The sequence below is a fragment of the Pygocentrus nattereri genome, chromosome 19 (genome assembly GCF_015220715.1).
Source record: "Pygocentrus nattereri isolate fPygNat1 chromosome 19, fPygNat1.pri, whole genome shotgun sequence".
NCBI lineage: Eukaryota > Metazoa > Chordata > Actinopteri > Characiformes > Serrasalmidae > Pygocentrus > Pygocentrus nattereri.
In genome coordinates, this window is record NC_051229.1 from 15,370,954 (window position 1) to 15,395,642 (window position 24,689).

The window sequence follows — 24,689 nt, forward strand, 5'->3', positions numbered from 1 at the left end:
TGCTTAAGAAACAGTATCAGATGTGGATCAATATCACGTGGGTGCTGATGCCGATCCAGTATTTCAGATCAGTATGTCACTTATGAGAGAACAGAAAGCACAGCTGAGTCTGGAGTATATAAAGTTGTGCTTGTTGCCCTTAAGGTCTTTCTCATTTAACCGTGTGCTCATGCTGAAGTCTGAACGGATCAGCTGGAGTCATTAGACGGCTCTTGCCGCTAAAACGTGCACGTTGACTTTTTTTATTGCGTCTACGGAGCAGTTTTATTTATTCAGGTGCAGGGGGAATGTCTCGTAACTTCAGGGTGAAGCTTTACCCTGCAGACGTTTTCTCCAGAGTTGAGCAGGGCTAGTTTTAAATGACTGCCACACGATTTCTCTCACTCTCTTTCATTAATCATCCAATCTGTTAATAAGAGTGAATATTCGGCATGCTTATGAATATGGATTAAAGCTATTTTTGAGTGTTTTTTTCATACACCCCCACATGTCATCACCCTCCTGTTGCCTCTCACATTCCACAGTATTCACGGAGCTTTTCTTTTTCTCTCTGTCTTGTTCTCTCATTCTCATTCTTTCCCTTTTCCATTCTCCTTTTCTTTTTTTCTTTTTCTCTTTTTTCTTCTCGTCTTTTTATTTTTATCTTGCTTCCTCTCTTCCTCTTTCTGTCCTCTCTGCTATTGCTATCTTTCTTTTTTCCTGTTCTTACTGTCTCGGCTCTCTTTCCATTTCTTTCCATTCCTTTTCTTTTTTTCTTTCTGTCTTTCTTTCTTTCCTTCATTTCTCTTTTGTGTGTGTGAGTACCTGTAAACAGCATATTTTCTGCACCCCAGTATTTTAAACGTTCTTTAAATGACAGCCTTCTGCTGGTGAAATGTTCCGTGCTCACAGGAAGTCCCTGTATTGTTGGAGCACTTTAGGTAAATAAACGGCCCTTAATGAGATTTCCAGGGCATTGTCTAAAGGCAGGTAGTCTGGCATGGAGCAGCAGAATGCCCGTTAACACACTCAAATCATTCTTTCCTGTTTTTTCAGTCACGCTCTGTCAGTGGTGTGTGTGTGCATGTGCGCGCATTGACAGGGGAGTCAGTGATGGCTCTGGCCCAGCACAGTCAGATAGCACCACAGTTCACAAGCTACAGACTTAAGATGTTCTGCACTTTGTCTCTTGATTGAATTTGCTGACACAAGCCCGCGTCTCTCCATTCCAAAACACCTCTGGAACACTGCCGGGAGATCATGGTTGTCACGGCAATGGCAGCAGCCTCGTATTTCACTCAGGTTCTGCTCCGTCGCCGATGCTGTCATGATTTGCTCCCCTCCCCTCCCTTCCCCCTCTTTTAATTAGACAACAAAACAAAAAATATGAATATTCATAAGCTGCAAGTTCATTAATATGCACACTTATGCAAATCAGCACACAATTAAGGTGCTTCTCTCCAGAGATGCTTGCCAGCGTTAAAGCACGGAGGGGTGGGGGGGTGTTGCGTTCTGGAAATTTCTGCTCCATCAATCTTTAAAGTTCTCCTGCTCTGCATCCTAACCCAAATGTGTTTGCATTTTCAAAAGCATCAAAGTGCTTTACGTGTCACTGAACCTTAACGGGTTGTGTATTGTGATTCTGTGCTTTTGAAATGAGGTTGCTTTTAAGTTGGGGTAGACCATCACATTCAGACTAGTCCACACTAACTGTGGATTAGATAGGATGACCATGCAATGTTTCCTAATTACTGAGCAACTTCTGTTAATGTTGTAACAGCCCTGACACTGAAACAGACATGGAAGCAAACACGGAGATAGCATGTGAGCTAATTCTTAATGTTTGTCAAACAAAACAGCTCACAAAAGCGGGGGGGTGGGGGGTGAGGGCAGTCATGAGAGAGTGAGGGCAGTCATGCTTTGTTGGGCTCTTGGCTGCAGATTACTATGGCATCAGACCTGATCTCCTGATGATGGGGCCAAAGCTTTGACAGTTGTGCCTCTTGGGAGCTTTATCTGAGGTTCTTTGCATGCTATCCAATACGAGAGCCGATACATTACAGTTTTTTCTCCAAAACCCAAAGCTGTTTTGTCTGATGTCTGAACACTGACGCTGTGGTCTGAGGATATCTTAAAAAGTGCGCCATAACAAACATGGCTTTTTGAAAAGGTGATATACCTGCGTGCCAAAAGGTTACACAGTGGTCATCCCAAGCCTCCCAACAGACATGTTCACCCAGTGCAGTTCAACAGCTATGTTTCTAGAACAGTTAATCTATGTTCAGTATATGTGGTATTAGTGTATCACTTAACATTAATCTTCAGTTATATTCAGGATTTGCAACACTAGTGCATTGTGGTAGTTTGCATTAAATTAATCTATAAATGAAGAATATTTTTCATTTAAACCAGTGGTAAATTACTTCTTACCATCAATTGAGGGCTGTTAGTGTCATAACTCTGTGAACCATCAGCAGGCACAGGCCTAGGTCAGCACCTATAAAATAGTGTAGGGCTACACAGTATATCATTCCTTAACTGTTACCTGTGTTCGCCGTATTGATATCACATAAGTGTGCCATATGCAGACTCGCTGAATACTTTAACCTGCTGTGATCACCCTGACAAACTGCAGATCCTCTTTGGATGTTTAGACAAATTAAGACATTTGCATGATTTGACATGTCAGTAATTTTGTAAATGTAAACAACTTTAATGTGTTAATTGGTACTTAAAACTTGTAGAACAAACGGTGGGCACTACAGTGACCATGTTGAACAGAGTTTACAGAAAAGGGTACAAATTGTGGTGATGGAAGCTAAGCAAACAGAGAAAAGAAGTTTCTCTTGTTTAGCTGTCATGAAGAACACAGCGTCACAGCACATGCTAGATAAGAACACTTGATCTATGCGAAACTCCTTTAAGTTCTTAGATTTTGAATAGCTGTTAGTTAGATTCATTTGGTTGGAAAGTACTGGATGTGTGACTTTTTCCTCAGTATCGCTATCGTTATGGCCTATTAGGAGTCATATGATTAGTGGGATCAGAGGGATCCAGTGAGTCTGAGTGTGGTACGTGCCAATGAGAGGAATGTGCTGACGTGTAGACAAATCACATGCACATACACATGCTAACAGGCATCAGGTTCTAACGAGGTGATAGCTAAAGGCCTGGCATACTACATACTCTACTAGCGTCATCATATCCCCCTGTACTGGCTCTGTGAGATGCTACCCTTGATGCTACCCTTGATGATTCCACGTTGCCTTAGTGCTTTTCACTGACGCAAATGAGAGGACTTTCCCTGGCCACCGTTTTCATTTCCTCTGTACCTCATTCAGCATGGCAAACTGGCAAATTAAATTAATCCTTTTCAAAGGAGTGGATTATATAAAATCCCTTCTTAATGGTAGGCTGGAGAGGCTAACATAAGAATAGCCAGAGGTGAGCTCAGTGTTTATGCTGTGTAAGCCTTGTGTATTTTTATTTTGTTCCAATTTCAGAGGTTTTATTAATAGCTGATGGAATCTTCTGGAATGAGCTGCTAAGCCGCAGGCTCTGGACTATGCCAATGTTATAAAAAATAAATAAAAATGAAAAAACAGTCTACTTATAAACACTGCTAATGATAATTAATTATACCCAGTACTAACTTACTATAACAGATTAATTTGTAAAGCAGTTGTTATAAGCAGTGATATGTGTTTTTTATTGCAGGTATGGATGATCGGAGTGGTTCAGGCACCTGGGGCTCAGGAGAACAGAACAGTTCGTCCTTCAGTTCACGCGTAAGAACAAACGTGGTTGTTTTTGCTGAGAGTTCACCCAACACTGGCTATGTTTTACACTTTAAATCAGCTCACTAATGTCTATCATTGTTACAGTCCATTAAGCAGTCAGACTGGCTTAGATACTGGCCAACTCAAGTACGACTGTTGAAACAGAGCTACCACTATTGATTATAGTCATAATCATGTAATCTACTGAGTTATTTATTTTAAAACGGGGTCAGCCATGCAGTATGGACGCAACTGAACAACCAAAAAATGATTCTTTGTTCATTGCAAACAATTCTCAGGAATGTATATATCCATCCTTACTGTACATAAATGATAACATGGATCACTACAGATACAATGTTGAGGGTAAAGCCTTAAATAATTGCTCAGATCTCCCTTTGGCTTATAAATCTTAACAAGGGAAACAAAACACAGCAGATGGACCAACAACCTCAAATACCTCAAAGACAAATACTGTGCCTTTTATTGTACATGATGTGTTTTGCAGTTCCAGGAAGCTCTGTAAGCTGCACTGTAAGCCATGTAGATTTCTACCTCACCCATATATCTTTAGGTCAGCTGACAGGAGAACAAAACATGTCAGCTGATTAGATTATAGATCAGACATCAGACACTCTGTAAATATCTGTCTAGCAATGCTCCTTTGATGGTCCTTAAATAAAGACTTAAGAAAGGCAGCCGTTTGATGCGGTAATTGACATGCCACTTGACGTATTTCCTGAGACAGCCAGAGCGTGTAGGTTAGCTTTAGTGGGTCAGTTGGTCATCTGGTCAACCTCAGAGATTAGACATGTAGTAACATTGATCCCTTCGTCTTATCTCTGTCTTATCTGATCCCTCACATGCCACGCTGGATCAGATAGCATACATCTCCTGTCACTGCACAAACCGTATAATAGTGAACAGTGCAGCATACATTGTGATGGTTGCTGTCCGTTATGGTTGAACAATGCTTCAGTAGAAGCCCCCTTTAAGTGATCGTTTTTGTGGAATTTCCACAACCAAGACATGTTAGGTGTCTTTAGCTTGCTGCTGTAGTATTGTACTGGAGATAGGAAGGTAACATGGCCAGTGGAGGCTTATGAACACAGATTAGCCCAAATCATTGCATGCTTGCCTTAAACCGTGTTGAGTTGTTAAGTAATCACAAGTAGACTTACTTTTGTGTTTTACATACTATTATGTTTAATTATAGAAATTATACAATTAGACAAATGTCAGGCTTTTATTGGTTGCTTATATTGTTTTAGCCAAGTACTTTTGTCCATTTTGATTACTTACATTAGCTGTTGCTGTAGAAGTGAGTGCTAATTTCTTCTTATGAAGACTGTATGTAATTTCACTAGTCATAAGCTTATAAATGTTTGTCTAGGCTTTTGGAGACGGAGCTCACTACAGTGAACACGAAAACATGTCCCCCTCATCATTGTACAGCTCAGGGCTCGGAGGTATGCTTCCATTTCATCAAATCCATTCTTGAAATGGACTTTAACTCTGTTGCCATTGTCATGTCAACACTCAGTACTAACATGAAAACATTCTGATGTTTACAGTTACATATAATAATAAAAATTTATTTATAGTCACACATTCCTTCTTTTGATGTTTTCCATGTAATTTATGATTTTCACTCCTTGTTTATAATTAAGTAAGAAGAAATACCTGCATATTGTTTGGTTAACAAAAAACAGTTGTTTGGTAATATTTTGGCTTTGTTTTGCTGAGGTTTTTCCTCATGATCAGTTGATGAGATGTGACCAAAGTCATTCAGAGTTGTTTGATGTGCAATGGTTTATTCCAGAGAAATTCAACCACTGATATTTTTACAGTGGTGGTGATTGGATGGAGGGATTGCAGTGTCTACACGTAAATGTCCACTAAAAATCAGTCTTATTTTCCAAATGCCTCACTGTAGCACGGCATCAGATGATGTTTAAGTTAGGGTTAATAAAGTTTATTTATTAATTACTTATGTTTCCTGAGTACTACTAATCTATGATGAGAGTGCCTTATAAAAACACAATATTTTGAGAGGACTTTTATGTATTTTACGTAGAAATTTATGTATTTTACACTGTTATTGTTTTTTTAACCATCAGTACCGCTAAAATCAGCAGTGCTGTGTGACAGTGATACCAGTATAACGATATAGACAATAGATTTCCAGCACTATCACCAAAAGAGCTTATAGGGGTGTCCACAGTATGGATGGGGTCATGCAGGGATTTCCTCAGTAAAGTCTTGCATGTTCTGGCCGGTGGGGTTCTGTGGGGTGGGTGTTAGATGTTGTTTAGTGGGGTTAAGTCCACTGGAGCGCAGCCCCAACCCCCTGGAGCTTAACCAGAGGGGTGGCTGCCTTTTAGGAACAGCGGAAGGTGGGGGCTTGCTTAATTAGTGCCAGAGCATTTATAATGGGGCAATTTGTTGTTCAGGCCCAAGTCTGAGGCCGTAAACAGTACACCTCATCCACTCTGCCAGCCCCACTGAGCCAGATGGAGCCTGGCCAAACAGGGAGAGGGAGAGTGAGCATGAGAGAGAGCGAGACAGAGCAGCCTTCCAACCGGCACCTTCTCACAATGAATAAATCACAAAATACGTTAAATGAATATTTAAAAAATGGAAAAAGTAACCAGATCATCATAGTGTTTTTTTTAGGATTCTGTTTCTTTGTTTACAGTGCTATATCTTTGGCCTGTTATCACTTACAAACAAACATAAAGAGACAAGTGGAAATGTTTATTGGTGTTTTAAGTAAAAAACATACATTCGGGTTCATCACTCTCCCCTTTTCAACACCAGAGTCTTTTCCGGAACTTCTTTTGCATTTTGAGCTCCTTTGCCGCCGCCTTCTGGATTTTCTTCCACTCTCATCTTTCTTCTGTGCTCATGTTCTCACTTGGACTTAGGATCTCATTTTTCTGCGGCACCTGCTTCAGCCTGTGTTTCTGAATAACCACCAGAGGAACCGCTGATAAGATCCTTTCATTCCTTAATCGCACTTACTGGATCCCTCATCATCTCCCATTCACGCTACAGCTCCTCCATCTTCTGCCTCATCACAGCCTTGTATGTGATGCTCACCTCCAGATTTATGGAGCAGAGCTCATCCAACATCGCCCCGATCTTCTCCACGTTTTTCCTTTCTGCTTTTTACATCTTTCTCATCTACTAAATCCCCAAAACATGAGCAAATGGGACAAAATAATGCTAACCTGTTGGTTCTGTGAAACTGAAAAAATAATTTCAAGCAGAAACAGAACAACCTCCTCATACCTTTTTTATGCCTTTCAACTTTTGAAGCTAAAGTCAGCTTCTTTTTCAAATTTTCCCATTCCACCTATATATAGTGTCTAAATATACAGGACATTCCTACATAAAGCATATTGAATGTAATGCTTAATTAAATACTAACAGTAAACACTGGAACATTATAAAAATGCATACAATACATGACGCTTTTAGAGAGTACAAACATTTGGAGATTTTGAGAAAATCTGATTAGTCTGATTAAAAAAAAACTCTTTAAAATAATAAAAATACAAAATATGTTTTAACCTAAAGAGCTTCCCAAAACCAAGTACATAAACATTTTTAAAAATTAAAGATCACAAGGGAATACAATATGAAATACAATAAGCACATTTTGCTTAGTTGTACCTGACGCGTCAGTCTGATTTCAACCAGTCCGTTAAGGCTGTGGATGGAACATAGATCCAGAAGCTTAATTCTTCAATTAAGCTTGTTATTATTTTTAAATATGCTTGTTATTAGCTAGAAAACAAGTCAAGTAAAGATTCTGATTATTGGCAAAATGACGAATATCGCATTCAGTTATCGGCCTGGCCAATAATTATTTGACGCCTATTTTACAGTGGTCAGAAAAATGAAATGTTGTGATGCATTGGTATATCAAGAAGTTCTCTTCAAATGCAGTGTTATATTTTTGCCTTTTCACTCACTCTTATGCCAGCACGTCCCCCAGTTCATGACATGACTTTGTGTGTAGGATCAGGTCTGGGAACAGTTGAGCTACAGTGATTGTGGATGTGCATTTGATTATTGGGTATCTTAGTATATGTGGGTTTTACTAAGACTCTCTAAGTATGTTCAAAGAAGTGTGCAGTATCAATCAGTAATGTTAGGACATGATCTTTTTTGCAGGTAAATCTGAAAGAGGACCATATCCATTTGGCTCACAGGTAACGACTCCTATTGGATCTTTTGTCAGACTTTGAGTCCATTCCATGCAAATGTCCTGCTGTGTCACTAAAGAAATAGTTTGGCCTAAAATCTCATATACACAGTTTTAAACTTGCTTCATATACTTTTTTTTTTGCACTGGAGCTACAAAGCTAATGTAACTAACAAGTAATGGAAGCATATATGGGGGAAATTATGCGCACTGTGTTATATTGAATTTAGCTTTATAATCACTTGAGGTGCTGCTAGATTTTATTAACTTGCCTCTGTTTCCGTCCGCAGTTCCTACCAGGGGAAGTCCTGTCCAGTCCTGATGGTCTGTCTCCCTCTGGCCTCAAATCCACATTCTATAGCTCATACCCCAACCGCAGGAGACCCCCAGACACTGTTCTCGGTAAGCTGTACAGAAATAAGGTTAGGGCTCTGACTCAGAGTTCACATGTAAGAGCCAGAAGCATTGCAGGACACTTGTAACGGCTAGAACAGACTTGATGAAACTTAAAATTGGGGCCGCATAATACAGTTGAATGCAAAAATTTGGGGCGCCAAGTCACATTTTCTGTTTGTTTTTTCCCCAGTATGCCAAACTGAGCAGAAAATAGGAATTATAGTAAATTTTGCATGAAAATAATATATTTCCATGTATTCTCTGTCGAGATTTTTCACTTTAAAAATCAGCAAAACACTTTTGCACACGATTGTGTATTATTTATTGTGATTGTGATTTTGACCTTCATTGTAACAATATCACAGAAATCTATTCAGATATTTAAAAATCTGCTTGTGATTGATTTCTGTTTGTGTTTTTCTTTTTCTCTCATTCAGATACTCAGCCGAAAAAGATCAGGAAAGTGCCCCCTGGTCTCCCATCCTCGGTAAGTGCATTCATCCATGCTTGTGTGTGTGAGTATGTGTGACCTCGTTAGTAGATGGTAGCTCTTTCAGGGCACAGAGTCTGTGTCTGAGCCTGGATTAACACTGGCACATGCCATCAGACTACACCCCCACCCAATACACATGAAAAACAATTGAAAACACATGAACATCCTTGCACATCACATGAAGGTGTACATGAGACATTCACCATATGTTGCAAGAGTAAATCCAGACATGCACCCATGAATACAGTGTTTTTAGCTGTAACCACATATTCCTATTTTTAGGGTTGTGCTTACCCATGCAGTATTGCAGTATGCTGTTAAGCATTCATGCATGCTCCTTTTCGTCAAAATAATAAGCTCTCACCTCACCCTTCTCCCTCGCACTCACACATGAGTGCATAGTCTGGTATCTGGGCTCTAACCTGGCTTAGTAAATCCCAGCACAGACTGAGACTCATCCTTTAATACCTGGCCTTTTAGACCTGCTCTGGGGAATTAGGATTGCTGTGTCGCTTAGTCACCTTTTAAAGGACCAAAAGTCCAAAAATAGCTGAAATTAAGTTTTACTTGACCATTTTCCAACCTCTCTTTATCTTTTATAATTAAACAGGCTGTTACTATGCCTGTAAGACTGATATATGTAAGTGACCTCTGTTCTGATTAGATGACATCACTCTGGTTGTGATTGGATGGCATTGTGTCTCATTTAAAAAGCAGTTCAGGCAAAAAACTCTTTATAACCTCAATCTGAATGGGCAGAGTGCTAAACTGCTGTTAACAGAATTGGTGGATATATGTAATTGGCATTGATTTTTGTGATCTGGCAAAAGCAGTGAATTACGGCCTGTACGGACCAGATAGTATATTTTGAAGATTTTACATTGTTTATATACTACATTTAGATCTTTAGTTTAAGTAATAACTAGTACAGTTTGTTTTTATGGTATTAAAAACAGGATGTTTATGAGCTGTTATCTTTTAACTGTATTTGTTTCAGTTCATCAGCACTTATGAGAAAATGTCATTGTGTCAAATGTTGTTCATGTTTTAAACATTAACTTGCCTATGGACAATAAATGATTGTATTTGCATCATTTAAGAATTATGATTATTACTGTGGACTGTGTACCTGTTAAATAAACCAAGAAGGTTGGCAATATGGCTAGTACTTCATTGAATCCCAACCCTTTTTCATAAACTAAAAAAAGAAAACAGCCCACTAAAGCATGCTTTCCTTTGTGGTGTCCTCCACTCTCTCCATTCCATTTTTATTTTTGTCTTCCGTTCTGCTCCCTCCCTCTTTTACATTTATACTCTTCCTCTTCTCCACTTCTCCTTCCAATGTTCTCTGTCCCTCCCCCATCCCTCTCTCCTGCCTGTCCTCGCTCATTTTTACTTTCCCTCTCTCTGTTCCTTTCTGCACTCGTTCCTCTCCCTCCCTCTCTCCCAGCTGCCTGTGGTGTTGGCTGGCCTCCAGGAATGGGCAGATGGCTCTGTAATTGGGAATGCATCTCTCTCTCTCTCTCTCTCTCTCTCTCTCTCTCTCTCTCTCTCTCTCTCTCTCTCTCTCACTCGCACTCGCTCGCTCTCTCTCCCGCTCTCTCTCTGTCTCGCTCACGCTCTCTCCCTCTCTGTCTCCCCCTCCCTTCTTTTCTTTCTCCCATCTCCCTTCACATCATACTGTTTAATCAAATTACACAAATAACCCTCAAAGCCCTGGATCCTCAGTCTTTGGGCTTTATAGCTTGATTTCTTCATTTACACCAAAACCCCAGAGCTCGGAACCAATTAAATCAGACAGGATCTGTCGCTGTGCCAAGTAAATGGATTCATCTTGCTTTTCATCTATGAGTTTTAACCTTTTGTTGTGTTGAATATTTGCAGAGGTCATCTGTGTTTCAGTGGCTTCCTTGGCCATTCATGATTTAACTCTTATCGTATTTACACCGTTCTTTTCTGTATAGCACACTAAGGTCTTAATTTTTGAGATGCGAGTGTATGAATGTTTGTGTGTGAAGGAGTGTCTGTGGTAGCCCATGCAGCTATTTGGGATGTTTCCCTTGGGACAGCATGTGTTCTGTATTCTGTGTTCTGTGGTGGATGTTTCCTGATTCAACACACATGCACAGCACTGTCTCATTACCGCAGTAACAGAACTATTTCACCATGACACAAAAATATATGCCTCATTTTAGTTATGGTTGTTTTTTCTTTCTTGATATTGCCCATACCTGGTTATAAGTCAATATTTATCAACATCGTGATAGGTCACAATATGCTTTTCTGAACATTTATTGGATATTGTCAGTGCTTAAAGGAAAATGACCAGCTGTGTGTGTCATTACAAAGAGAGCTTAATCGGTCCTTTTAATTGGATTTAGTGCAGTGCACCATATGAAATGTCGAATAAGCATTTAATCTATTCCAACTGATCATACTTCAGAAAACTGAACTTTGTGATGTGTATTGTGTTTCGTGGAAATGTATGATGTTATATTTTTGCATTATTGCCCACATGTAACCTTGCACATATCTGGATCTACAGGAACGTTTGAACAGTAGTCTGAAATTCTGCTAATGGAAAACATATTCTCTGTGTCTCTTGCCCATGTGTACAGGTCTATCTAGCAGTTCCTGGTGAAGACTATAACCAGGAAAATGCAGATTACCCAGCCTCTAAAACTGGCAGCGTCTACCCTGGCCCTTTTTATCTGCAAGGTGCGTGAGCAGTTTTTTTTTCTTTCACCTAAGGTTTCTTTTTGTGTTTAGTTTGTGCTATATGACTTAAATATATGTTTTAAGAGTTATTTATTTGGTGTAAGATTGGTCCTTGTTTATCTAACGTGTGGATTGTGGAAGACAATAAGACATCGTCCTGTTTTCACAGAAGGTCTTCAAGACTGGGGTCAGCCAGGTTACCCATCTATGCCGCACCTTGGTCAGTCAGCCCCCTTCGCTGCCATCAACGCTGATCGCCTGGTAAACCCCAACTTTTTTGTTTAATCTGGTAATGCAGCACAACATCTACCCAGTTTTGTATTTATCTCAGATGTAGTTAAGCTTCCAACACATGTTCGCTTCTTGTTTTTTCTCAAACCTATAAGGCTAATGTAGCCAATATGTAATGAAGATTTATACCCCATCAATTAGCATTATACTGACTGAGGGTTTTTGACTTCGTATGAACTTCTTGTCATGTCTTGTCATGTAAAGCTAAAATCAATAGTAACAGCAATCTTTCAACTGACATTTGCCTTTTACTTCTGTCCATTTTATAGATAAATTTAGGGGTGTGAGTCTTTGAGCTGACAGCAAATCGAATCAAAAACAACTTTGTGAATTTAAATGATTGCATTCTATAAACTAATTTGTTAGTGTAGCATTTACAAATGTTTTTAATTATGCAAATTAATTGTAATATTTTTCTTTTACACTCAGTTGCCTTGGGAGTAATTATTAAAGATGCATTGAGAAATCAAATGAATTGTTACACCTCTAGTTATAGTACATTTATTTATCTATGCAGTACTAAAGAAGCAAAATTTAGGCCTGTCCTGGGTGATTGACTGTCTTTAGGGTACAGAGGGGTTTGTGTAAATTTGACTTTTGGTTGAATTGTCCTAATAGTGGTCAAAACAGGGCTAGTAAAGCATTAAGTATATGAGAAAAGGTACATAATCATCAACACCATATGTCTTGGTCACTATACTGTGTGTCGTACAGTGTTTGGTGAGTAGCTGAGTTGTTTATTTTTATTTCCACTATCCTAGAAGAGACAACCCCTGCCTCTCTCCCCTCCAAACTACCCTCACCATGGCAACGAGGTTAACGGGGGCAGCCTTCTGGGCAGCTTCCAGTCCTCATCCAGTGGCTACGGGGTCCCCAACCACACGCCGCCCATCAATGGAGCAGACAGCATCATGGGTAAAAAGCTCTGCCCTGCTCTAGCCACAGACCAAAGAGCAGTGGCACATATGCTCCTTGCTACACTCACTGGCCTGCTTGGCCTGGTATGGTTTTGAAACCCAGTGTCACATGTGTGTTTCTATATTATATTTTCTCTTTCCTGTTCAGGCAATAGAGGCAACACGGCAGGAAGTTCAGGGGATGAGATTGGAAAAGCTCTCGCATCAGTGAGTCAGAGTCTTTTCAGCCATTTTTTTTAAATCTAAAATTACTGTATAACAGCTTTTTTACCAAAGCTGCACTTAGTGATCATTGTGGATGGATGACATGGCAGAAACAATACTTCATCATTAATATATTCTACAATATTAAGTTGCTTAGAAGACAAAATGCACCAGTGAAATAGCAATGCTGCATTTAGAAAAATATTTTTTTAAATAAATGTTTGTAAACATAAATTAAGAAGGAACAGGAAAATCGAATCTAAAAATGAATTTTAAAAAATGTATGAATTACTCATAAAAGTATATTTTCTTGTAGTTTGACATGATACCAATGAAATATTGTTATATTGCCAGTCTTCAGTGACCACAATGGAATGGCTAAACTGTCAGGCTATCTTTAATATTAGCTTTTTTTTTTAATAATTAGATTTACCCTTCAGACAACAATGGAAGCAACTTCTCCTCCACTCCACCTACCCCAGTGGGCTCTCCACAGAACATGTCAGGTATGAATGTATCTGTGTATGCAGAAGTGTGGGAATGTGCGCATGTGTGAGATATGTAGTTGCCTGTTAAAAGCTCAATGGCTCCATCTGTTGTTGAAGAACTGTATTTAGGCAATTTATTTCATTTGCCTTATCCAGAGAAAGCATACATGTTAGTTAATTTATGTTTGTCTATGGTCATAAACTCTGCATACTGAGCTGCAGACTGAAATTCATGCTGCTGGGCTGTTGATTTAAGTCATTTTTATGTTAAGAATGTTTTTCTACTCTGGTTCTCCCTTTGCAGCCTCTGCTTCCCAGTGGTCTAGAGGATCCACACAACCTACACCATCACCCAGCTTTGAGGGAGGACTACAAGCACTGGTATTTGGGTCTTTAATTAGTAATAAACAAGGAAAAAAGTCAGGGTGCCACCAAATGGGGTATTTAGTGTCTAATGAAGGCACTTTATAGATTAGAGGTTTAAAAAGATCCAAAAAATGAATTTGCATGGCATTCTTCTAGAAACTAAGGTCATTTTTTTCATGGCTTTAGACAAAAGGTTAAAAAAAGCCTCTCCTATGCCTTTGAGTTCATTGTAAGGCTTTTTTTTTTGTCTGTCTGCCTTTTGTTTGAGAGTGAGTTCTGCTTGTTGCCTGATGCTTTCTGAAGTTTTCTGTTGCTTCATTCCACAGCAAAACAAGATGGAAGACTGCCTGGGTGAAGCTCTCCACGTGTTAAGAAACCACGCAGTGGGGACTGGCCCAGGGTCAGGGCTGGGAGCAGATATGCATAGTCTACTTAGCGCGGCCGGAGGAGCTGCTGGCCTGAGCTCCCTCAGCCAGAGCTTCCCTCTCCATGGTCGGCTGTCTGGCATGGTGCCCGAGCACCATGAGGAATCGGCAGGCCTTCCCCCCACCAGTGGCCTCCTGCATGGGCACCACGCCCCCCCACAAGCCCCTGCCAGCTCCCAGCCCGAGGCCTTCACCAGTGAGTCACAAGCTTATGTAGTACAACAGGAATTTGAAATACTAGCTGCAGTCAGTTTGCTGTTTAGTATAGGATGATGCACAAAAAAACATAACACAATATAAATCCCCCTATCATTTGATATTTTATTACTGTACTGACAAGTAAATACAATTCATAGTGCTGTGATGTATAACTTTGAACGATAGCAATAGGCAAAGACAGTCTTAAAGATATTACAGTGAATGGCTAATATTCTTATTCCTCTCTGTCTAATGAGGAAAAGGTGCACATCACCACCTAGTGTACAAATGTAGCAGTTGTACTAAGTTCAGGCCTTTGCTGCTAAAACAAACTGAGGAACAGACTGGTATAATTATTTTATTAAAATAAATAAAATGTGCATTATTGATGCTGAATAAATAGTTGATTTTAATAATAACTGTTCTGGGTTTATCACAGCCGAGTTTAGTGATCCTATTATTGCAGTGCCTTGTAAAGTGTGTGGCTTTTCTAAAACCTTCTCTTTTGTTCCGTTTATGTTTCAGGTTTGCCTGGAAGCCTTTCTCGCTCCTCTCTTTCCTCCAGCACAGACATCAAGAGGGAGGAGAAGGAGGATGATGAGAACAGCTCAGTCAGTGACAAGCTGGAGGATGATAAAGACAAGATGAACCGCAGGACAAGGTATCTGTGCTCACACAAGATTTCACGCAGCATTATTGTGTGCTTTTTATACCAAGGCATTGTGCAGGAGTTACACACATAGAGCCTGCAGCTTGGGTTAATGGTCACTGACTGTGAAAGGTGCGTTAGTGTGATTTTAAGAAGGAAAAGTGGGAGGGAGTGCATAGTTAGGCTGTGATTATAACATTGAACAAAGTGGTGAGTGGGTCTATTTTTTCCACTATTTTGTTGTACTTTGTTAGACAAAACGTGTATGTCACACTAAGCTGTGTGCAGAGCGGAAACTTAGCATGTTTCAATTATTGTATCGTTACTGTCTGGAACCTTTACCATTTCTTCACTACATGTAGAATTTAGCCCTGTTCTACACATAGCTTTTCTATCTCAGTCCAAAACAGTATTACACTTCTTAGGAGTCACAGACTATAAAATTGTCATAAGTCAAACTTTTTATCATTTTTTTCCAATTCATTTTAATAGTATGGCGCTTTTTACCATGTTCATTGTCCCTAAGCAGCTTTACGGAAATGCAGGTCCAGACACATAAAGAGCAGGCTAAGAGTGGCTCTCCCTACAAGCATTAGGAAGAAGCCTTGAGAGACACTAAGACAACCAAGGCATAATCTGCTTTTCGGAGGCTTTGCATATAATCAAACACATACGTTCACATATTTATGCACTTGAAGTCACTTGCAGCCCCCACTTCTGGCCTTGTCCTCGGTGCTCCTCACACTGTATCCTGCGTACTTTTGTTGTGACTGTAACCCCTCCCTTCTTACCCCTCCCTTCTGATCCCCCAATTTGCCCCCAAGTCTCCACACTGATGAAGAGGAGGATCTGCCAGTGGAGGTGAAGGTGGAGCGGGAGAAAGAGCGGCGTATGGCCAATAATGCCAGAGAGCGCCTTCGTGTGCGCGACATCAATGAGGCCTTCAAAGAGCTGGGCCGCATGTGCCAGCTGCACCTGAGCAATGAGAAACCGCAGACCAAGCTGCTCATCCTGCACCAGGCTGTTAGCGTAATTCTCAACCTGGAGCAGCAAGTGCGAGGTCAGTGGGCTGTGGACCTCGTGGGGTGGGGGGAGCAAAGTCACAATAGGTGGCACGCTGCCACACATTCACACACAGTGGAGATGTGACTGTGAGGTGGGCTATCAGTCCTGCTTGTAGAGGGGAAAAGTTGGCTTGTGAAATGACATTACTTTAAAGTGTTTGCCAGTTTTCTGTTGCTCCCAAATGTTAGAGATCAGCCAATACTTGTTTGGTGTGCAAAGCTTCTTGAGTTTTGCACTGGAGCTACGAAGCTACGAGAATATAGTTAAGTTATTGAAGCTTACAGCCTGCTAATTAGTGTTGGACATGCATCACGCCTAAATCAGCAGACACCTGCGTCAAACCACATGGAGCTGTTAAGAAATTTGAAATAGACTTGCTTATGCAGTTTCTAACACTGCATGACGTTATTTATAAAAACTGAAAACTTTTTCATGCATATCGCTACAGGAGCCTATGTGCAGCCTGAATTATTTCTGTAGTTTTGTTAATTTTCGTAGCTAACAGTATGGCATACACTGAAACCACATAAGCGAGCTTTTTTTGCCCTAAACAACTTAATGCGGTTTGAGGCAAGTGTGATCAAGGTTTGTGTAATGCTAACTGTTGGGGTGGGGAAGTACACAAGCCTGTTTTACCTTCTCTGAGTGGGGTTGGTAGCTGATTAGAATGGCATAGAGCTTTCTGCAGTATCTGTTCTTATGTTTATGTATGTCTGTGTGTGCTGCATGGCCACATACCTGTCCTTTGCCTGTTTAGTTAATCCCCTGTCTGTTTTGTCCTCCACTCACTCTTTTCATTGCCAGTGCCATCTTGTCCTGTCTCATCCAGCCGTTTTCCTGCTTACCCACTCTGTTTTTGTCATCAGTCAGCAAGATGCTACAGTTTAAGTTTAGCACGTTTGTTGTTCACTTATGCAGCTTTCCCCCAGTAGGTTGTTAGGAGTAGTGCCGGCTTCATATTGGAGTTTTATGCTGATTACATATGAAGCCGTTATTAATAATAATTGGATGAGTATTATTGCTGCACGCAGAATTTAATAAGAGTAAAAATGGACATGAATACCTATTTGGAATGCTGATTTCACTTAATTCTCATTTGTGATGGACTTCTAATGGTTAGATAACATGATAGAAAACACATGATTGTGTTTTCACAGTGGTTTTACATCAACCCCAAAAGCTAAATTTTTACTTTATTGAAGACATCCATTTTTTTTAGTTTCTTCTCTTTTTAAGTGGAAGGTTCTTCTCAAAAAGCAACCCAACTCAAGCTGAGGGGCAGTCTTCTTATAGATGCCCCCTCTGTAAGATTTTTGCAAATATTTTTTTCCTGTTTCTACCACATATAGTCTAGTAAGTAACCTCTTTTCAGTGTTGATGCTGTGAATAATAACCCATTACAGACCTCTTGTTATCTGAATTCCACTAAGCTGCAGGTTTTAGTACCTACTCTGTGACCTGTTCTCTATTGCTCTTTCCCTGCTGTATTCTAGCATGGCACTTCAGATGAATTGACCGTGCAGCATACAGGAGTTCATTTGTTAACAGCAGGTCCATTTTTGTCCTGCTTTCCATTCTCAGTTGGTTGTATTAATTTGCTTTTGTAAATTTTCAGTTTGCAGCTTTTTTTTTTTGCATGTTCAAATCTGCCGTGGTTAACCACGCCCCTCCCCTCCCCCACCCATTTTTTTCTTGCCAGGTCATCGTTCTTTTTTTTTTTCTTTTTTCCTAGTCATCCTTATCCGTGCCTCTGTCCTCACCTTTTTCCTTCCCCTCGCAGATGGCAGCAGCAGGCTCTGTCTCATCACTAATAAACACATCTCTGTGCAGTGGGATGGGTTTAAGATGAGATGCCAGTCTCTATCCTCCTTAGCTTTCTCATTGGCAGTTTGTGGTTGTCCATACCGCACATGGCAGGCGGTGCATCGCTTCTACCCTCTTAAAGCTTCTTTCTCTCTCTCTGTCTTTCTTTCACTCACCCATCCTTCTTTTCTCACCCTTCGCTTCTTGGCAGCCTCCACAGGCCCTCAATCCCCACTGGCCCCTCACAGAAAACAGATTGACTGCAAAATGCTTACAGCACTCAGTGAACTTTCAGTGCGTAAGTAATATTCAGTATTTAAAGTGGATTGTCTCTTTGGGTGGTCGTGGACACCTTGAATGTTTGCGCTACGGAAAGAAGAAAGAAGAACTATTCCTTGAAGAAGAAAAAAGCAGCAAAGGCTCAGGCATGTCGGCCACTCGTTTTCCTCTGGGCATCTTTTTTTTTTTTTCTCCGCTCAGTGCCTCACTCCACTCAGTCCCTCCTCTTCCAGCCTCAGAACTGGCAACAGTCAGACAGCTGAGACTCTCCCAAACACAATTACAGTGAAGCTCCGCTATTGTCAAGAGAAAAGGGAAAGGGCTGTGTGCATTATGGGAGTGGGTTGTTTTCATTTTGTAATAGGGAATATCGAGTCTTACCTTAACCTCAAAAGGCACCTCGGTAGACAAAACTGATCCCTAGTGGACAAGGCGTATCCATACTGTGGCAGAATGTGATAACTGTTACAGAGTAATAGGCAAATTGTGTAACCTTAACTATATGAATTCATTAATCTGAATACACAGATTCTATCCGCTATATAATGCTCCTAATTTTCATATGTAGGGAATTGTGATTAGGGAACCATTTTAAACCTGGTTGATTTCAGTGATTGGTTGATGGAACTCACATTTAAATAAAACATTTTATGTGGTACCCAGCAAAGTACACAAACTCTTGATATTAGATATGGCAGTGTCCTGCAAGCTCATTCAGCATTAGCATTCAGCAGCTTGCACAAAGGCTTTACCTCAAATACTTGTCCTGTGAGTTTATTAAGCATTAATTGGTTAACCAGCAAGTTGATTGCTTAATGAGATAATTAATGAGCGCTCGGTTGCCTCTGGCAGCAGTGTGTCTGAGGAGTGCTTGTCAGTGGAGGAGAAGGAGCAGCGGGACCGGGACCGGCGTCTGGCCAACAATGCGCGGGAACGTGTGCGTGTGCGGGACATCAACGAGGCCTTCCGGGAGCTGGGCCGCATGTGCCAGCTGCACCTGAAAAGTGACAAGGCCCAGACCAAACTCGTCATCCTTCAGCAGGCTGTGCAGGTCATCCTGAGCCTGGAGAGGCAGGTCCGAGGTAGGGCTTTAACGGCCAGGATTGCCCCTAATGCGGATTTCCCTTCTGCCTGTGCTTGGAGAATGGGGTTAGGGTGGAAGTCCAGCTTCTTGATGGAAAGACACTATATTCTTGGCTCCATAGTCATTGCTGCCATTGGAAGCTTCTCTGTTTGCCCTTGACTGAGCTTAGTAAATCTCCTCTACCTGTCCTCTTTACCTCTGCCATTCTCAAGCTGAGCTTTTTTGCCTTAAAGGAATAACCTGATGATTTGCGTTGTCACAGCTAACAACATGGAAACTAGTGCTAGAATGGCGTTAGCATAATGTAATATGCATGATGCTAACTAGTGCCTATTCACTGTCATTTACTGTTAGAGACATTAGCATTATTGAACTGAACTCTGTAGCTTCTTCCTCTTGTCCTCTAATAACCGTCACATCCACCTCCTGCCATTCTGTGTTGCTGTGTGAAATTCTCCATATGACTGCTTTTTCTTCTCTCCTTGTCTGCACCGTGCTTCCCTGTTGCTGCTGTCATTGCTGTGTTGACAGAGGTGTTAAGCACAAAATCAAGTGTTTGCTAACATGTGTCTCCCTGTCTTGGATCGCCACAGAGCGTAACCTGAACCCAAAGGCAGCGTGTCTAAAGAGAAGGGAGGAGGAAAAGGTGACAGGCGTCGGAGGAGATCCTCAGATGCCTCTGGGAGGAGGCCACTCCGGGCTGGGTGGTGACGGGCACAGTCATATGTAATATTTATGTAAGTGCTGCATGGAAAATATAACCATACATACACTACAGGCCAAAAGCATGAATGCAAGTAGTGACTTACTTTTCAGTGAAGGTTTAAGAAAAAAATGTACAAATAGTTAAATTTGTCAACAATCTATAGAATAAAATAATACTGCCAACAACAATACAATCAGCAAATATTTTTCGTCGAGCCCTAGGAATTAAACACAACCAGTTCACCTGACTCACCAGATACCAAACTTATTAAGAATGAATTAGTTGTGTATTATGTAAACATTTTGTTAAATCATATTATAATTATTATTCAATCATAGTATTCATTTTATTATTATTTATTTATGTAGTTATTTGGACAATTCAGGTTTATTTTTACTAAGTTACTCTTGCTTCTAGACATCCTCTATATGCCTTCTGTAATAATTTTTTTTCCTTTCCATTTTCCACAGATCCAGTCATAATGAGTGCTTTCAGACGTGGCCTTAATCTTCTATGTACTGTCTCAATGTGCGCATACACTCACATCGTGACTGTGCATAAGAACCTTTTAAACAGACATGACTCGTGCAAATACAACATCCTTTGGTGAAAAACTGACACACAATTAAACACATACATCATGGACCATTGAAGCATCCTGAAGAACACTGCTGAGAAAGAGAGACAGGAACTCTCTGAGCATAAAGAACAAGGGTATTTGCTTTGCGCTCATTTTTTGTCTTTTTTCTTTTTTATGGGCACCTCTTGCTTACATGACTGGGAGCAATGGTGTATTTCACCAGGACTGATGTGATTCAGTCTAAAACTAGACAACCATTCCCCACAGACTCAACAGCCGTCATCTATGTTTATAAGGAGAAAAAAACAAAACACATCCTTTTTTTGTCATGTCAAAAACATGGATCCACCAGCTTCTACTAGTTTCAACTAATATCAAGTATTTGCAGAAAAGACTGATATGGATTTCCAACTACATTATTGAGGCCACCATCTGGCCTCTAAAAGAAGACAGTGTGCTACTACATAGCGCGCACACACAAACTTTTTGAGCAGTCAAGGGCTCAAATGAGGGAACAGAGAATTTTTTATATAATACATAGACTCATTATTTTGTACCATCTCACATCTCAGCAAGAGTAAAAGTGAGAAGAAAAGCTGGAGGTTATAAACCCCTCAAATTCTGCTTGTGTTTATTGCATTAATGTTGAGCATCTGTGCTCTTATAAACTATCCTAACTGGAACCCTTTCATAATCTGCCATGCCAGCCAAAGCATCAACACCAACTCTTTATTTGTGTTTATAGGACTAGCACATGTTAGCTAGCAATTGAGTTTTAGAATTTTAAAAGAGGAACAAGCAGTCCTCTTGACTGCACGGAGCAACTGACACCTCTTCATCCAAGAATATCTTCATCCAAGGAACCTCTCAAACTTCCACATGCTCCTGCAGCAACATAGCATTTCAACATTGTGTCTTTCTGCCCTTGATCTTTTATCCCTGCTGCTCTAATGTCTGAGGGAAATGCCTTGGACATTGACTCCATCTATGCTTAAGCATTGTTTTTAGAAGCCTGAAATGAAATTTTTTGGGGTCAGTGATACATTGCTTAACTCATGTCAGGGGTATTTGTGTGTTTCGTTGACTTGGATAGTGTCAACCATGAACTGCATCTGCTGCCACTTCTGGACAATATTTTTCTTTGAAATAGAGAAAGATAGATAATGGCTTATTTGAACAATTATGTCAGGTCTTCATGAGAAGATCCTCTTGTTAAACTGTCGACTCTTTACATTTCGTTTAATTTTTTATAAAGTTCTTTTGAATGTTATTTTTACTTTTTGATGTTTTAAAAAATATGCGAAAAATCCTAGCATTCAAGGATGCCAGGAACAATTCTAATCATTTCATATGTCTTTTGCAATTTTGATAAGGTGTTTTAATGAATGGGAATGGAATAGGATTTAGCCAACCGTTGTTTCTTGAGAAATGCCTATTCGTTCATTGTCATAAATTAATATTCCCTATGATCGTTGCTCCCATTGTCTAGAGGGATTGAGTCACTGCAATTATGCCTTTTTTTTTTTTTAATGTTTCATTGCCCTCAGAATCAAATAGTAATTATAGTATTGTGGTTGCACCACCATAATGAAATCTTTTCATAAAAGCCATGTTGTCCTTCACCTGAAAGTGAACACGATACTGATTCCTCATTTAAACAACCGCTTTCAGCAGTGTTCTTCAGTCAGTTAAATAAAATATCTTCAAGGAATGGTTCGATGAAAAGTTATATGTACACAAATCTCTGATTATCTGAGATGTAGTCAGTGTGACAAAACATGTTTGGGGTCCAAATTTGTTCTTTAGCACTGGAGCTAGAAGACTAACATTCCTGATGTCACCAAGATCTTTGTGTAGAAACATCAAAATTTCTTTCAAACTGCATCTAAGATTGTACAAACCTATTGACAAGTTTAGGACACACCATGACTTACTGTGAACTATAAAACAAAACAAAACTTCACTGTGTAGCACAATGCTGTGGGCAGCCACTTTAGACAGCTAGTGTCGTGCTGAAGTTCGTCTTGGTCACACAGGCTTATACGTGTGTGTGTGTGTGTATGAGAGAGAGAGAGCGAGACAAATGACAACTCTAGTATCCATGTGTCTGTATGGATATTTACAGATAAAGTGGAGCACAACTGTGGAATATTATGTCAGTTGACTTGTAGTGATTCGATCGATTTTAGCCTTGTAGCTCCATTGCTAGACTAAAACAAAATTGTGACACCAAACATGTTTTGGCTGTTTGAGTACCTCTGTGTTGCATGGAAAATTATGTAAAAATTATTTTTCACCAAACCATTTGATAAAAACTCGAAAGATAAGGGTTGTAGTCATTTGTGTTTTACAGAGATCTATATAGTGTCGGAGGAATCTTAGTGGGAGAGAGCTGAGGGTGGCCTTCTTCATTGTCCTGACTGACTGTCCGCACCCAACGGGGTCATACTTGGGGAGTGATAACATACTAGTGCCTGCACGTTTTATTTTTCAGTTCAGTCCTGAAGTCAGGTTTTCATTCAAATGTCACATGTTTTTTGGTGGCTTTACTTGAGAATATTTTATAAATTCACATGAAGACTGGGGCATGGGAATTTTTAGTGTATCTTAAAATGAATTTTTGCTCTTGCGAGCAAATAAAAGTACTTTCTTTGTAAATGTGTTCCATGTTTAGTTTTTAATGTGCTCAGTGGTGCACAGTGCTGATTCCGATCAGTTATGAAGTATGTTTCCTATGCTTTCAGTATCTGTATTTATCTTGGTAACACAGCTCAGATACTTTAAAAGCATCAACCACAATAATGCATTCACCAGCATGTATGACAGGCATGAAAGGCCTGAAACTTCCATCTGAAACTGAGCTATCCATCATTTATGATGTACAGGAGAAACTGAAATCACAATCATTGGCATATTATGCAGAAGGGATGATAAATGGAGTGAAATCTGAATTTATTACAATGTTCAGTTCAGTATTTTAATTAGTCTGGAAGCCCACTCTAATATGGAATGATATTCTTGTTAATATGGAATATTATTAAGTGTTCTTGCACTCCAGAGGTTTGAATCATAAATTTGTTGTTCTAGTGTTCTAAATTGAATCAAAAGCTGTAGTATGGTGCCTCAAATTGAGGTAGTTACTTTCTGTGGGCTGTACTGAAACAAAATTTGTAATCTTTCATATGTCTCTCTCGTTCCTCTAAATTCAAACCTTTTCTATAGGAGTGGAAATATCAACATCTCTGAAGGATTTAGAATTATGGCCAGTTTACTGACAGATTGAGCCAAGTTTAGGTTAAAAAAATGCAGCTGAGAATCTCCACATGTGCAGTTTTGTCTACAGGGTTATTCAAAACTGGATTCACGGCTTTGCAATAATGAAGATTCATTCAGTTCAAAGCAAACATATGGGGTTAAATTTGCTTAAGTACCTTGCATAGAACCCTAATCACATTTCCTCATGCATCCAGAATTGGGCTTTTTAAACTGACTCTGTAGAGTTCTTATTTTGGAAATCAAGTGCACAAAACTCATTACTCATCTTAGGTGTTTTTTTTTTTTTGTTTGTTTTGTTTTTGACACGTTCATCTGCAGAATCTGCTGACTCAAGACATTGGGGAGGTTTTCTTTTGTCCCCAAAGTGCCTCCACTTTCCTATTTTTTTATATAAAGTAGCTATTCAGAACTGTTATGTATATAACGTAGCAATAAATGTGCCATTTTAATAACAGAAGTATACCTTTTTTCAATTGTCTGTCTTTTTTATTGCTTATGTACCCAAATAAAGAAAAAACACAATGCAAGAGAGGCTTTACGTTGTCACTGAATGCTTCACTGTATTGATACTTAAACAGGTGACAGATTGCTGTGATCTCACTCTATAAGAATGTACATAAACGCATAGCTATACACTCAAGCTTAGAACTGGCCAAAGGGATTAAGATCATTTTCATTATTTATCAAAGAAACGGTACTGTGCGAAAGTCAGAGACCAGTGCCATGAAAAAAAAGGCATAAAACACATTTAACAGAAAATGACACTGAATCCTCAACAGC

The 24,689-nt window shown here is 39.9% G+C and overlaps 1 protein-coding gene across 5 annotated transcripts in view; it reads left to right on the forward strand.

Moving 5' to 3' along the window:
* The window catches only part of tcf3a (transcription factor 3a), a 35,809-nt gene extending 11,373 nt beyond the window's left edge, over window positions 1–24,436 (forward strand). For 2 of the 5 annotated variants that reach the window (XM_017697105.2, XM_017697106.2), the window contains exons 4-19: window positions 3,697–3,767; window positions 5,152–5,227; window positions 7,941–7,978; window positions 8,262–8,373; window positions 8,805–8,854; window positions 11,479–11,578; window positions 11,748–11,839; window positions 12,631–12,784; window positions 12,935–12,993; window positions 13,418–13,496; window positions 13,783–13,859; window positions 14,171–14,465; window positions 14,993–15,128; window positions 15,941–16,176; window positions 19,941–20,084; window positions 20,524–24,436. In XM_017697105.2, coding sequence (XP_017552594.1) covers window positions 3,697–3,767; window positions 5,152–5,227; window positions 7,941–7,978; window positions 8,262–8,373; window positions 8,805–8,854; window positions 11,479–11,578; window positions 11,748–11,839; window positions 12,631–12,784; window positions 12,935–12,993; window positions 13,418–13,496; window positions 13,783–13,859; window positions 14,171–14,465; window positions 14,993–15,128; window positions 15,941–16,176; window positions 19,941–20,077 — 1,712 coding nt within the window. In that variant the 3' untranslated portion in view covers window positions 20,078–20,084; window positions 20,524–24,436. Of the gene's footprint in view, window positions 1–3,696; window positions 3,768–5,151; window positions 5,228–7,940; window positions 7,979–8,261; window positions 8,374–8,804; window positions 8,855–11,478; window positions 11,579–11,747; window positions 11,840–12,630; window positions 12,785–12,934; window positions 12,994–13,417; window positions 13,497–13,782; window positions 13,860–14,170; window positions 14,466–14,992; window positions 15,129–15,940; window positions 16,177–19,115; window positions 19,346–19,940; window positions 20,085–20,523 lie in introns of those variants that run through there. The other 3 variants (XM_017697108.2, XM_017697107.2, XM_037530975.1) reach the window with 3 other exon arrangements.
* Window positions 24,437–24,689: the final 253 nt, after the last annotated feature.